Raw genomic sequence first — 14,205 nt, 5'->3', positions numbered from 1 at the left:
GGATAAAACAAATCATAATGGTTCATGCATAAATGACACGACAGATTTGTGTCAAATGCATAAGCCAGTCTCTTGCAGCACAGCAAGCTATACACGTGGTCTATCTCCTATCTATAAGGGGTGCAGCGCACGCTAGACGACCCATCAGTTTCTCCCCACTGTCCCCTCATGTTATTGGTCACTGTCTTTTTATGTTTCTTGGTGGGGTGTAACTGTAAACAAAATTGTGTTGCTCTGTGACATGTGCAATGAAAAATAAAGTTGATTCTGATTCTGGTCACACAGAAAGGTTGAATTGCACATCCCAAGCCAGAAACAATGCTTAAAAGTAAATGCAGACACACTGTTCATTTAAAACTCTAGAAATAACAGTGTATAACTTGCACTAAATCCGGCTGCTGTGTAACTGATGTAAGCTAATGAATGACAAAGCAGGGACCATGTTTGCCTACAACAGCCTAAATCACAGAGCATGTTTTTTATAATAAATCCTACTGAAGCCTGAGAGTAAGTTAGCTCCTCTGCATCAGACCAGAAAATACATAGACAGCAGGACAGGACGGGGGAGGCACGGAAGGAGACCGTCAGAAAAGGCAGTGCATGGAGGGCAAACATCTTTGTTTATACAACATCTCCACAGCAACAAACTACAGTGGCCCATTAGATGTATTCTATAAAAACGGTCCATTAGACACAGTCAGAGCCGCAGACCATTAATGCTAGCAACTGACCTGTCAGGAAGACCATTTGTTGTGAGGATGAAAATTCAGGGTGTGTTTAATTGTACTTGAGTGAATAATGTCTGTCAAGAAGAAGTGTGTCTTTGATTGAGCCCACAAAGGTGAAAGCAGCATATGTTGTTGTGCCAGAAGCGGGTGAAACTGTTGACACTCCGTCCAAAGAAACACAACCGCTCACCTTCAGCCAAGACAAATCCTGGCTTGAGGTGTCTCAGTGTCAAAACAGTTCATTTGGGAAGTCATCAACTGGCTCGCTACTTACTGGATTCAAACTGTTGACTTAATCAGGCATCAACACATCAAATGTAACACAGTTGCCTCAAGCAGCAGGAATGTTATTGGCTCCATTTTGGCAAAACAGCTTGGCCTGAAAACACATCGTTATAATTGACAACTCTATTAGTTTTAAGGAGAATTATAGTGACAGCACCGAAGCAACAAAGTTCAATAATTGACATGGGGGAAGACCACTTACACACAGCTGATGTGTACAGCCTGAAACTTGGCTTAATTTCCTTCATGATGGTTATAAGGTTTAGAGAGGAGTTGATTCAACTCTGTGGTCATTTTGGTGGCTGTAGTTTGAGATGCTGTGAAATGTATACTAACGGGGTGTTTCTGTTAGTTTAACACATTTACATTGAATCAATTAAGGGTAAGCTGACCAGATGTCCCCTGAAGCAATCTGACCTGCCGTATGCTAATTCCTTATCAAGGAGCATTCAAGAATAGATATTGGGGTAGCTATTATTTCAGCATTGAGGAAATAATCAGCTGAAATGTCTGTTGGCTGCACCTTCTGCCTTTTCCTCCAGCAGCACTTTGCTGCAGTGCGTGATTCATTAAATGTATATGAATCACACAGGGAGCTTTGTTGATGTTGTTAACCATATCACTGCTCTAATTTCTTGAAATGTCTTTACTTAAGACTTCAAACGTCCATTGACCTACCCAACATCATCACCTGTTGAGAAGCTCAGCAGAGTTCAAAGTTGAGCAGATGTAACCACCATATCATCAATGTTTGTGAGCACTCGGTGCAGGTACCTTGATTTGATCATGGGCATCTCAAAGGTGATGTTTTCCACCAGTGTCGCATTCAACAGCCAGGGCTTCTGGGAAGCGTAGGCCACAGCACATCTCTGCCTGTCAAAGGTTTTAAAACACATGCAGAAGTGTAAAACCAAACAATAAGCTGCTCTCTATGTTCAAGTTTGACTCCTTAAAAAAGTATTTTGTTTTACACTAGCAGGTTAAGGTAAAGAAACTGTTTAACCTCTGGACCACAGGACCTTATTACTATTATACATGACTCTTGTCCATAAAGAAATGGTCCAGGGTTTACTAAAAATGTGATGCATTTGTGAAATCAATATGCAGCTAAGGGGTCGGGGGCAAATGTGTAGGCAGTTGGAATATCTTCTTCTCTATTATCCATAATAGGTTTCTAGATAACCAGGACAATTGCCGTTCTGCTCTGCTGATAACGTTTATGCATCTCCATGGAGACTGCCTGATGTGAAGCACGCTGTTGACTGAGCTCACCTGATGTCTCCGTCACTCGCTGCATCTCTGTCAGTGGGACTGCAGAGACAATATCAGACAAAGACAACACAATTAGATTAGTATAACTCTTCCCCCTCAACTATACAGATTATTGACATGACCATCCATGACTCCACCATATTACTTTAATGATTGACAAAAAACAAACACCCACACACACTAAACCATATTCCATCCCTCACTATGGAAATAATGTCCCTGCTCAGCAGCCCAAACACAAACAGGCTGACCACTGCCCTGCATGAGTTCGTCTATCATTAGCAGTGATCTTATCCTTCCTAAAAATAATCCCCATAGCCCATCCCCTCCCAATTTTCCTTCCTGTAATTTGCTGATATGAAAATGATCATCAGCCCGCGTGGACCCTGACTTATTCAGTTCCCAGAGTATTTGATTCCTCTTGCTGGGATTAGTATGTCAACACAGGGTCTGGTTCTGTTGTGATATTTGTTGCTGGTCACTGGTATCTTATATACGGTATATCTAATTGTATATAAGTCGCTTGCTGTAAACTGCCCTATAACAGCAGAGGGAGGCTGTTTTAGGTTTTAAAGATGGGATGAGACCTACTCACTAAAAGACCTAGATCCGTAACCTCTCAAATCTCAGAGAAAAAAAATAAAAACCAGTGCAATAAATTATTAAATCATTCATCCACTGCATTTATTATCGACGAGAGTCTCTGTATTTTGTGAGCACTGCACTGTAGCTGCCTGTATTCACTGTGCCCCGACTACACAATGAAAACAAACATACTGTTGGTTCTGTGAACACATACTGTATATCCTAAAAACATAATGCTATCAATGGATACAGAGCTTAGTTTAATTTTGTGCCAAGATTTATGTTGTCTCATCAAAAGCTTATTATACTGTTGCCAGAAGCAGTGTGACGAGGCAGTGTAATGTGGTTGCCTCACTGTGTTTGTGCTGTGTGTAACACCATAGTGAACGGCATGGCCAATTGAGTGACAAACAGAAACAAAGATCCATAGTGTGCTAAAATAACACCACTATGTACGTTAGCTAAATCATTAACTGTAAACTGTCAACAGAGCTTTATGAACAATAGGCATTTATAATCTCAACCGGGGCCGGTTCTAGCCAGTCAGATTAAGGTGGGTGTCACTACTTCAGCCACAATTTAGTTTTTTGTCACTTGTCTGTTCCCATATTAACTCTCTTGTCATTTCAGACCCGGCCACTCCCCCCTGCTCTGCACTCCCTGCTGATTACTTCCACCTGGCCTAACCACACTCACCTGCTCCCCATCAGCTATTAGCCCCACAGTATATATACCGGTTCATTCCCTCAGTTCCCTGCCAGATTGTCTTTGTGTTACATTGCTCTCCAGCCTATTCCGGATTCCTGCCTGTTTACCTGCCTGCCTATTCGTGTTTTGACCCATCCTTTTTGGATTTTGGATTCCCTTTGCCTGCCCCTCTTGGACTTGTTGCCTCGCTACCACCTGGTTTGATTCTTTATTAAACTTTGTTGCTATACCTGAACTGTTTGTTGTCGTGCTATTGGGTTCTGGCCTGCCATTTTGGTACAATCCTGACAGTACAATCTGGCCAAAAGATGAACCCAGCCGACACAAAGGCTCTTAAGGAAGAAGTGGCAGCACAAGGTGCCGCCCTACACCAGCATTCGAGACAGTTCACCGCTATGGAAGTGGCTTTCCAGGAAGCTTCGGAACGCCACAATCAGCATTTTGAGGTTCTGAGCGGCCAGCTCCAGCAGCTCACGCTGGACAGCCAGACCCCAGCGGTTCAACCACCCACCAGCCCTCCTGTCCCTGCTGTCTCCCGGCCAGAGCCCCGCTTAAGTGCTCTAGAGCGCTTTTCTGGAGCTCCAGATACCTGTCGCTCCTTTCTGACTCTGTGCTCATTGACTTTTGAACTACAACCTCTCACATATCCCACGGAGAGGTCGAGAGTGGCTTTCATGATCACCCAGCTTACTGGGCGGGCCCGGAACTGGGGTGCCGCCGAGTGGGAGAAGCAGTCGGCTCTCTGTTCTTCTGTGGCTGCCTTCTCTGAGGGTCTTCGGAAGGTGTTTGATCATGCTACCCCTGGTCGAGAGGCTGCTCGGGGTCTGTTTAACCTGGCTCAGGGGAGCCGGAGAGTGACTGATTATTCCATCGAGTTCCGGACTATCGCTGCAGAGAGTGACTGGAACTCTTCCTCCCTGGCTGACGCCTTTTACAACGGACTTTCTGATGCCATCAAGGACGAGCTGGCGGCCCGGGATCCTCCAGGGGATTTGGACGTTCTCATCGCCACCGCTATCCGCATCGATGGACGTATCCAGGAGAGGAGACGAGAGAAGGTACTGACCAGCACTTCCCGTAGCCTTCCACGTCTTCCAGTTTCACCTTCCACTTCAACGTGTTTCCCTACCGTTGCTGCCTCTAGTGACCCAGTTGAACCCATGCAGCTGGGCAGGACCAGGCTGTCAGCTGCTGAACGACAACGGCGCCAAAGGGAGAACTGTTGCATGTACTGTGGAAAGGGAGGCCATTACGTGTCATCCTGTCCAGTAAAAGACAGGGCTCACCAGGAATCCAGAGGGCGCTGGTGAGCCGCATCAAGAACTTTGAAGGTCCCTCTCGAGCACTACTTCATGCCCAGCTCAACTTTAATGGTCTGTCCCATACTGTCGCTGTCCTCATTGACTCGGGAGCTGACACCAACCTTCTGGATCGGGGCCTTGCCATGCAGCTGGGTGTTAACCAGGAACCCTTGGCCGAGCCTATTGAGGCTACTGCTCTCGATGGGCGCCTCCTCTGCACTGTAACCCATCGCACAGTTCCTATTCATCTGGGCATATCAGGTAACCACACTGAATCACTAACCTTTCACCTGATTAATGCACCTCAGCAGCCAGTTGTCTTGGGGTATCCTTGGTTAATTAAACATAATCCACACATTGACTGGAGAACCGGTTCCATTCTACAATGGAGTGATCAATGTCTTGCGGTCTGTCTGAAATCTGCCTTGTTACCTGCCTGCAGCACCCCTTCTTCTAATGAATTCCCAGATCTCTCAGGTGTCCCGTCGGAGTACTACGACTTAAAGGAGGTGTTTAACAAGGTACGGGCCACCTCTCTTCCCCCACACCGCCCGTATGATTGTGCCATTGACCTCCTCCCTGGCTCATCCCCACCCAGGGGGAGGCTCTACTCTCTGTCAGCCCCGGAGACCAGGACCATGGACGAATACATAAACAACTCACTGGCAGCAGGCCTCATCCGTCCCTCTTCATCACCTGCTGGAGCAGGGTTTTTCTTCGTGGGTAAGAAGGACAAATCCCTCCGGCCCTGCATCGATTACCGCGGTCTGAATGATGTCACCATTAAGAACAGGTACCCCCTCCCACTCATCTCTTCTGCATTTGAACTTTTGCAAGGGGCCACTGTGTTTACCAAGCTTGATCTCAGGAATGCCTATCACCTAGTTCGCATTCGGGAGGGGGATGAGTGGAAGACGGCGTTCAATACCCCTAGGGGCCACTACGAGTACCTGGTAATGCCTTTCGGACTGACAAATGCTCCTGCAGTATTCCAAGCCTTAGTGAATGATGTGCTCCGGGATTTTCTCAATGTATTTGTGTTTGTTTATCTTGATGACATCCTCATCTTCTCCAAGTCCGAACAGGACCATGTGCAGCATGTCCGCAGGGTTCTCCAGAGACTCCTAGAGAACCAGCTGTTCGTGAAGGTCGAGAAGTCCGAGTTCCATGCCACTGAGGTGTCGTTCCTGGGATACATAATTTCAGTCGGAAGTATTCACATGGATCCCACCAAGATTAAAGCGGTGGTGGATTGGCCGGTCCCCACCACTCGTAAGAAGCTTCAACAATTTCTGGGGTTTGCCAATTTCTATCGTAGGTTTATCCGCAACTATAGTTCTGTAGCAGCTCCCCTGACAGCCCTCACCTCCCAAAAGGTAGCCTTCCAATGGTCCCCTGCTGCAGGAAGGGTGTTCAGTGAGTTAAGGTCACGGTTCTCTTCTGCTCCCATCCTCATCCTACCAGATCCAGAACGCCAGTTTGTCGTTGAGGTGGATGCGTCAGACTCCGGGGTGGGGGCAGTCCTGTCTCAGCGGTCAGGTAAAGACCAAAAGTTACATCCATGTGCCTTTTTCTCCCGCAAATTGTCCCCAGCGGAGAGAAATTATGACGTTGGAAACCGGGAGCTATTGGCGGTTAAGATGGCTCTCGAGGAGTGGAGGCACTGGTTGGAGGGGGCGAAGAATCCGTTTGTGGTGTGGACGGACCACAAAAACCTGGAGTACATCCGGTCAGCCAAACGGTTGAACTCCCGTCAGGCCAGGTGGGCGTTGTTCTTTAATCGTTTTGATTTTACCCTGTCTTATCGCCCAGGTTCTAGGAACGTCAAACCAGATGCCCTGTCCCGTCAGTTCCAATCCGAACATGTTCCCACACATCCTGAGAGCATCCTCCCCACTAAGATGGTCATCGGCGCAGTTACCTGGGACATTGTGGACAAGGTAAAACGGGCCCAGGCCGACCACCCGGCTCCCAGTGCTTGCCCTGATAATCGTCTGTATGTGCCTGTGAATCTCCGCTCTCAGGTCCTCCAGTGGGGACATTCTTCTCGCCTTGCCTGTCATCCAGGGGTTAGGCGCACTCTAGCCCTGCTGAAGCAACGGTTCTGGTGGGCTACCATGGAAGAGGACGCCAAGGAGTTCATCGCTGCTTGCTGTGTTTGCTCCCAGCACAAGATCGCTCGCCATGCCCCTGCGGGCCTTCTTCAGCCACTGCCTGTTCCTCATCGTCCGTGGTCCCACATCTCGATCGACTTCGTCACCGGACTGCCTCCCTCCGAGGGTAACACCACTATTCTTACTATTGTGGACAGATTTTCTAAATCTGCTCAGTTTGTTCCGTTGCCCAAGTTACCATCTGCCAAGGAAACAGCTGAAATTATGTTGCATCATGTTTTCCGTCTGCACGGCCTTCCCTGTGACATTGTCTCCGACCGGGGGCCGCAGTTCACTTCTCGTTTCTGGACAGAGTTTTGTCAGCTGTTGGGGGCCACGGTCAGCTTATCCTCGGGTTTCCATCCTCAATCCAACGGCCAGACTGAGCGGATGAACCAGGAGATGGAGACTGCCTTGCGCTGCATCACATCCCAGAACCCGTCCTCCTGGTCCAAGCAGCTCCTATGGGTGGAGTATGCTCACAACACACTTCCAAGTTCAGCAACAGGTCTTTCCCCCTTCCAGTGCTCTCGAGGATATCAACCTCCATTGTTCCCTGAGCAGGAGCGAGAGGCCAGTGTCCCGTCTGTCCAGGCGTTCGTCCAGCGATGTCGGCGCACCTGGGTGCGGGCCCGTGCTGCTCTCCTGCGCTCGTCCGACCGATACCAGAGATATGCCAATCGCCGTCGGACCCCTGCACCCGGTTACACTCCGGGTCAGAAGGTTTGGTTGTCTACACGGGACCTTCCGCTCCGGGTGGAGTCTAGGAAGTTGGCTCCCAGGTTTGTGGGTCCGTTCTCCATCAATAAAGTCATCAATCCTGCTGCAGTCCGTCTCCGTCTTCCTCGCTCCATGAGGATCCATCCCACCTTCCATGTATCCAAGATCAAACCCGTTAAAGAGTCCCAGCTCCAGCCCTCCTCCAGACCCCCGCCGCCCCCCCAGCTCATTGATGGAGGGCCTGCCTACTCGGTTCATCGTCTCATCAGGTCGCGACGACGGGGAAGGGGTTTCCAATACTTGGTTGATTGGGAGGGTTATGGCCCTGAGGAGCGCTCGTGGGTCCCGGCTCGCCACATCCTGGACCCCGACCTCATCACCACATTCCATAGGGACCATCCTGATCAGCCTGGTGGGACGTCAGGAGCCGTCCCTAGAGGGGGGGGTTCTGTCACTACTTCAGCCACAATTTAGTTTTTTGTCACTTGTCTGTTCCCATATTAACTTGTCATTTCAGACCCGGCCACTCCCCCCTGCTCTGCACTCCCTGCTGATTACTTCCACCTGGCCTAACCACACTCACCTGCTCCCCATCAGCTATTAGCCCCACAGTATATATACCGGTTCATTCCCTCAGTTCCCTGCCAGATTGTCTTTGTGTTACATTGCTCTCCAGCCTATTCCGGATTCCTGCCTGTTTACCTGCCTGCCTATTCGTGTTTTGACCCATCCTTTTTGGATTTTGGATTCCCTTTGCCTGCCCCTCTTGGACTTGTTGCCTCGCTACCACCTGGTTTGATTCTTTATTAAACTTTGTTGCTATACCTGAACTGTTTGTTGTCGTGCTATTGGGTTCTGGCCTGCCATTTTGGTACAATCCTGACAGTGGGTTGACAGAAATAATAGGTGGGCTGAGATATAGCGCGGATTTTTTTCGCCCTTCCAAGTCTCTGTGCCTGCATTTGGCACATCTACTGTAATGTAAGCTTTTAGACACATCCATGCTGTAGGGGGGGTTAACCATGACATCACTGCTACCAGAAGCTTTCCACATCAGTATAACAACCATCTGCCACCTTCTTTGAAAAGCTAAATATTTAATAGCCTATTTAATTTTCAAATGTTCTTAGAAAATAATAAATCGATAAAATATACAGAATAATTTGCACAACACCTTCCCAAAGACACCTCAGAACTTGATGAAATATCATTGTATCTCTGAATTGAAAATCCATTATTGCTGGCAGAAACACAGACATGTAAGTCGGTTTGGATAAAGTAGGAAGTGAATGAGCTTTTGCGAACAGCATTTACTAACAGAAAGAACAGGTTAACGTGTGAAAAAATATGCCGAGTAGCGTTCTAACTGCCTTTGCAAAGGAAAGACTGCGCTCTTTGGATGTGATTGACAAGTGACCACAGAAAAGCAGGTGATGGGTTAATTTTGGAGGCGGGCTGTCGCCGTGCCCACCCAATCAGAATCTAGGAATGGTCCTGTTATAGTAAATACACATATTTTAATAGGCTGATAAAATTAAAAATACATTTTCTTCGATTTTGATTGGGTGAGAAAAGCGCACAGCTGGGTGGGCAGTACATGTCTGCACTAAAAATACTTCTTTTGTCCAAAGTAATCAATCTCAGAACTCATGCAAGTTTAATTAGGCACTACTAAAAATACACAATCACTGTGGTTTATGGTTTTGGGTGCTTTGGGGCCCTTTTCATCTCTACTCTGAGAACTTACCTTTCATCTCCCCCAGACTCCAGATTTGGCAGGCTGCAGAAAAATAGAAAGAAACTGTTAATGGAAGTGTATCAAACTATTTTGCAATTGTTCTTCATTCAAGTTGTAGAGCATCTTAATAGAACAACTAAATGCTTCAAAGTATACACACAAATACAAAGCACAAATGCGCTTACACACAGGCACACACACACACACAGATGTATAACAGATGTATAACGATTTACATTCATACACCTTACTTAAAAATCATTAAGATCTAATTGGATGTTTTGGGCTTTGCACATGCCCAGAAGCAGCAATGTATTTTTAGGTTTGACAAGTTGACCCCTCTCTCAGAAGGTGACACTGATCTGAGTCTGAGTTCAGTCGTAGAGGGGTTAGCGATTAGAGCAGCTGTTAGGAAGTGAACATGGTCACTGATATTTCTGAAGCTCTTACATGCACCACATATAAACATGTACTCACCACTGTTCCTGACTGTTTAAAGTATGACATTTAAGGGAATGAGCCAGCAACTCTATTCAAGATGTGTACAAATGTATGTAACATAGGAAATTATTTAAAAAAAGACTTAACATTACATAATTCAAATTATTAATTATTTTCTGCAAATATCAGTGTTGAATTTCAAGCTGAAATGTTACCCATTTGAATTGTGACTATATTCAGACAAATATGAAACAAATATAATTAATTAAAAATACGGGAACATTAATACTTTTTTCAAAGCGACAAATGCGATGAGATTGTTTTGTATACTACTCATGATGTTTAGATATTAACATCAAAATCAGTGAGTCAAATATCAAATGGATTGTTTTTATTATTTGAGAAGAATGGAGCTTTCCTGAAGTACCAGGGCTAAACTGACTCTTAACATCAAACAATGAAAACACCCTTAGAAAATTACCTCATCAGACCCTATCCCCTATTGAGATTTGAAAGACACTGAAGTATGAATGGACAGCCGATTATCTTTCTCCAGCAGCCATCTTAAAACAGGATAATCATGCTAGAGCTGATGATGTACAGCCTTTATCTCCCACAGAAACACAGAGGACTATTTCCTGTTCACGTCAATCAACAACATTAAGTACTCGTGGTTGTCTAAGATGAGAGTTGATGAGGGAGTCGTACAAGATGATGCGAGGAACTCAAGTCCAATCATCAAAGCCAGAAAGAGGAACTTCACACAGTTTCCAAATGTCTTTAATTTACTTAAACGTACATCATTAAAACTTATCAGTCCAACAAGTCCCCATAATGAGGACAGGGAGTAATGGTGCATGTTTACTGTGATGACCACGCCTGATAATGACTTAGTTAGGATGCTTGATCTATTTGTCAACAACCATTCATTTGATTTTCATAAAGGTTGTCTCTTTCTCCAATTGCGTTTCTCGTTCTTGAGTTTAATGAAAAACATGCAAACAATATTATTATTCCCCTACATAAAGGGCTTTGATTTACAATGTAGCCAAAGGCACAGATGAAATTATGAAGAAAAGAAAGCCACTGGAAAAAAATATTCGCTGGAATTTAAAAAACATGACCACAGGGAGCTAGTGGGGAGATTGTTTTGTCAACTTCCAAACTTTCCAAAGGCCAACAATGGCCTTTGAAATTTTAAGATTTGGGACAAATTGTACAAGAAATCCTCGAAGATCTTAAACAAATTCCAGGAAAACTGAGCGACTCCAACTGCAGAGAAAGATCATGTCATGTGACTGAAAGGTCCAGAACAGCCACTAAATTACCCTTTATGTGTGACTGTCTGAGTGAGAATGTCTGACTGAGAATCGTGTAACCAAACTAGTTTTGATTACTTGATTATATTAACTCATGCATGCGAAGGCATGACCACTATCAGCTGATGAATAACATGGGAGCAACCAATCACTGCCAAACAAGACCGTCTACATGAATGTGACAAGCTTGCAAGCGCACACTTGATGACACTGATGATTAATTCTGTAAACTCCCGCCGGCCACATGCTGCTCTTAATTCTTCTTTGTAGAAAATATTTTGTGGTAAAATCCCCCCAGGCCAGGATCAACTTTTCCTCCATGCGCGGCTATTAATGTTCCTGATTGAAACACAGCACAACGAAAACAACTAAGAACGTGGTTGAATTACATGGACACATCCCTTCTGAATGTGTCTGAATGACTACTTCTCTGCCTGGGACACATGATACTTGAGAGGGTTTGGCACAATCATATCTAATATTAGAGGGAGTGCCAACACGGCCCTGGCATTAGGTCAGGAGGATCTGTGTGAGTTTGTGTGGCTGCCAGGGAAACAAGAGGGACACAACGTTTGTTGACAAATGAAGACTGATAGTGGTGCTATCCTGGGTAGGCGAGGAGTTATTCAGAGGCAGAGGCAAATGACTCCCATAAATTAAATTGTGCTCTGCTTTCGCCACTGTGTTTACTTTGGCTCAAACCTATACATGAAAAAAGGCTGTGTGTGGGCAGTCTTCTTCAGTCACCACATACTGTATATGACCACTTCTTATGCTATGACTTAAGTTGCAAACTTAGATCAAATAAAGAACTGAGCCACTATGTATGATCAAAGGCTCCAGAGTTTTGTATATGTGTGTATGTTCATAAAAAAAAATCTATAAATAAAGTATTAAAAAAAAGATAAATGCTCATAAGTGATCTGCCACTGATAGGTCCAAGTAGAGATAGTTTTGCTTTGAGGAATTACTTGCTAAAAAGATCTGGAATAACCAATTTAGTGACTCAACCTCCATAGAAATATGAGCTTGATGTATTCAAAAACTGTCAGAGCATTTCTTAAATAAATAAAATGTAAGTGAGAGCAAGCATAGCATGCTTGGTTCCATCTGAATTGGTGTGTTTCTAGCCTGCAGCAACAGCAGGTCTGTTAGGATGTTTCCCGACTGCATTAAACTCATTTTGAGTCAGTGGTGCGTGAAAGGATCCTCAAGAAAACCAGCCACATCAGCTCTATTTCATAGACCTACAAATGCATTTATGTTATATTGCCTTGTCATTGTAAGAGGTCTGATTTTGATTGTAATTACTTTGCCTTGTCAGGGACACAACATTTACTGCTGCAAGAACACACAAATAACAGCTCATTCATTGTTCATGACAGACCAATTACCAGAGTGGTTCAATGCCAAAAGCCAGAGGTGTTCTGGGTATTTTCTCTGAATTAACCTTTTACCTTTGGACTGATCTTCATTAATTTAAAAACGATATGTAATGGGTTTGTGACTGCAGTATAGATAATGTTATTATGTTAATGAGACCAACACTTCCTTTTTGAAGTGAAAGCCTCAAACTGAAAGAGCGTCTTTTCATTTCCACACAGAAAATAATAATTCCAGTAAATATCAGATGATTTGAACCAACAGTTAATTGCATCTAATTGAATGTTTAATGTGTAATCAACATTGTTTCTGAGTTTCAATATGCCATTACAATCTGATCAGAACTTAACTTAGGTTAAGTTTTAGAATTTAATTTGTCTGTGCCTTTAGAATTTAGGCACAGACAGAAAACGTGACACTGACCTGTTCCAGGTGACCATTCCTGATACTCTTTGCATTTCTCCCAGCGCTGCAAGCAACAGAGACGATTTACCACAACCCACCTGGCCCACAATCATAGTCAGCTTAGCTGAGAGGTTTGACGAGAGAGAGAGAGAGAGAGAGAGAGAGAGAGAGAGAGAGAGTTAAAACACTACGCTAAGCTAAAAGGTAAATAAGGGACAGACAATGAGAGATATTGAATCACACTGCCTAATGCTCACCAAAAGGAATCTTGATATCCACATTACAAAGAGTTGGTGGTCCATCGGTCCAGGTGAAATAGCCGCTCGTTATCTGAAGAAGGCAAAGCACACTCATCCAGAATTACTTAATTAATCATGTGGTGGTGAGATAATGAGAAGTTAATGTGACCTCATTCTTATTCCTTTTTTTCAGGGGTAGACGAATACTGGTGCTAGTTAATTGCATCCAATATATTGTCAATGACATACAGAGAATTAATTGAGAAGGCAAATCACTGCTGTTTGAACATTTCTAAAGCTAAATGTAGAGCTAGAAAGATTCTCTTCATTTTATGGAAACCCATTCAACAGCACCCTGTATATTTATAATTAAATGTCCATATTCATCCTCCAAGGAAATCAGTACAATTCTTAAAACTGCAGTGCACAGAAAATAGACTCATCATTCTATGTTTAGTCAATATGTGAGCAGTGGTGTCCATAATCCTGTGTATGATATACAGACCTTGTCTGCATGTTATAAGCAAACTCTAAATAGCTTTGACTCTCTACCGTTAAACATTTGTAATATCAAATCTTTTGGATTTGTCAAAACCAAACTCTCTTTTTGTCTATGTTTTTTTCTTTGTACACTCCACCATAGTCAGCTAATATAATAGCTCTCTTGAGAACAAGATGATGAACCTCAAGAGGTTGTGAGCAATATATTTGTTCACTAAGCAGTGGGTGGGCAACGCAGCAAAAAATATTTACAGATTTTGGTTCCCTCATACAAACAAATCTCCAAAAGGTCATAGCCATTACATGTCAGGTGAGACAAAACATGGAGAGAAAGGGTTTTTGCCCCCAATAAGTCAGTCAGTTGATTTTGAGATAACTAACCTTTAACAAAAGGTGAAAATGTTCAAAAAGTGTGAGTAAAGGCCCC

At 44.4% G+C, this 14,205-nt stretch overlaps 1 protein-coding gene across 3 annotated transcripts in view; it reads right to left on the bottom strand.

Annotated features, from left to right (window-relative positions):
* The window catches only part of abcc8 (ATP-binding cassette, sub-family C (CFTR/MRP), member 8), a gene marked incomplete at both ends in the record, with an annotated part of 58,205 nt that overhangs the window by 16,969 nt on the left and 27,031 nt on the right, over positions 1–14,205 (bottom strand). For all 3 annotated transcript variants that reach the window (XM_080027334.1, XM_080027335.1, XM_080027336.1), the window contains 5 exons: positions 1,788–1,886; positions 2,286–2,324; positions 9,500–9,532; positions 13,057–13,162; positions 13,296–13,368. In XM_080027334.1, coding sequence (XP_079883460.1) covers positions 1,788–1,886; positions 2,286–2,324; positions 9,500–9,532; positions 13,057–13,162; positions 13,296–13,368 — 350 coding nt within the window. The remainder of the gene's footprint in view (positions 1–1,787; positions 1,887–2,285; positions 2,325–9,499; positions 9,533–13,056; positions 13,163–13,295; positions 13,369–14,205) is intronic.

The sequence above is a fragment of the Ammodytes marinus genome (genome assembly GCF_949987685.1).
Source record: "Ammodytes marinus genome assembly, chromosome: 5".
Lineage (NCBI taxonomy): Eukaryota > Metazoa > Chordata > Actinopteri > Uranoscopiformes > Ammodytidae > Ammodytes > Ammodytes marinus.
Note: the sequence above shows the minus strand (reverse complement) of the source record. Positions and strands in the feature narration are given on the sequence as shown.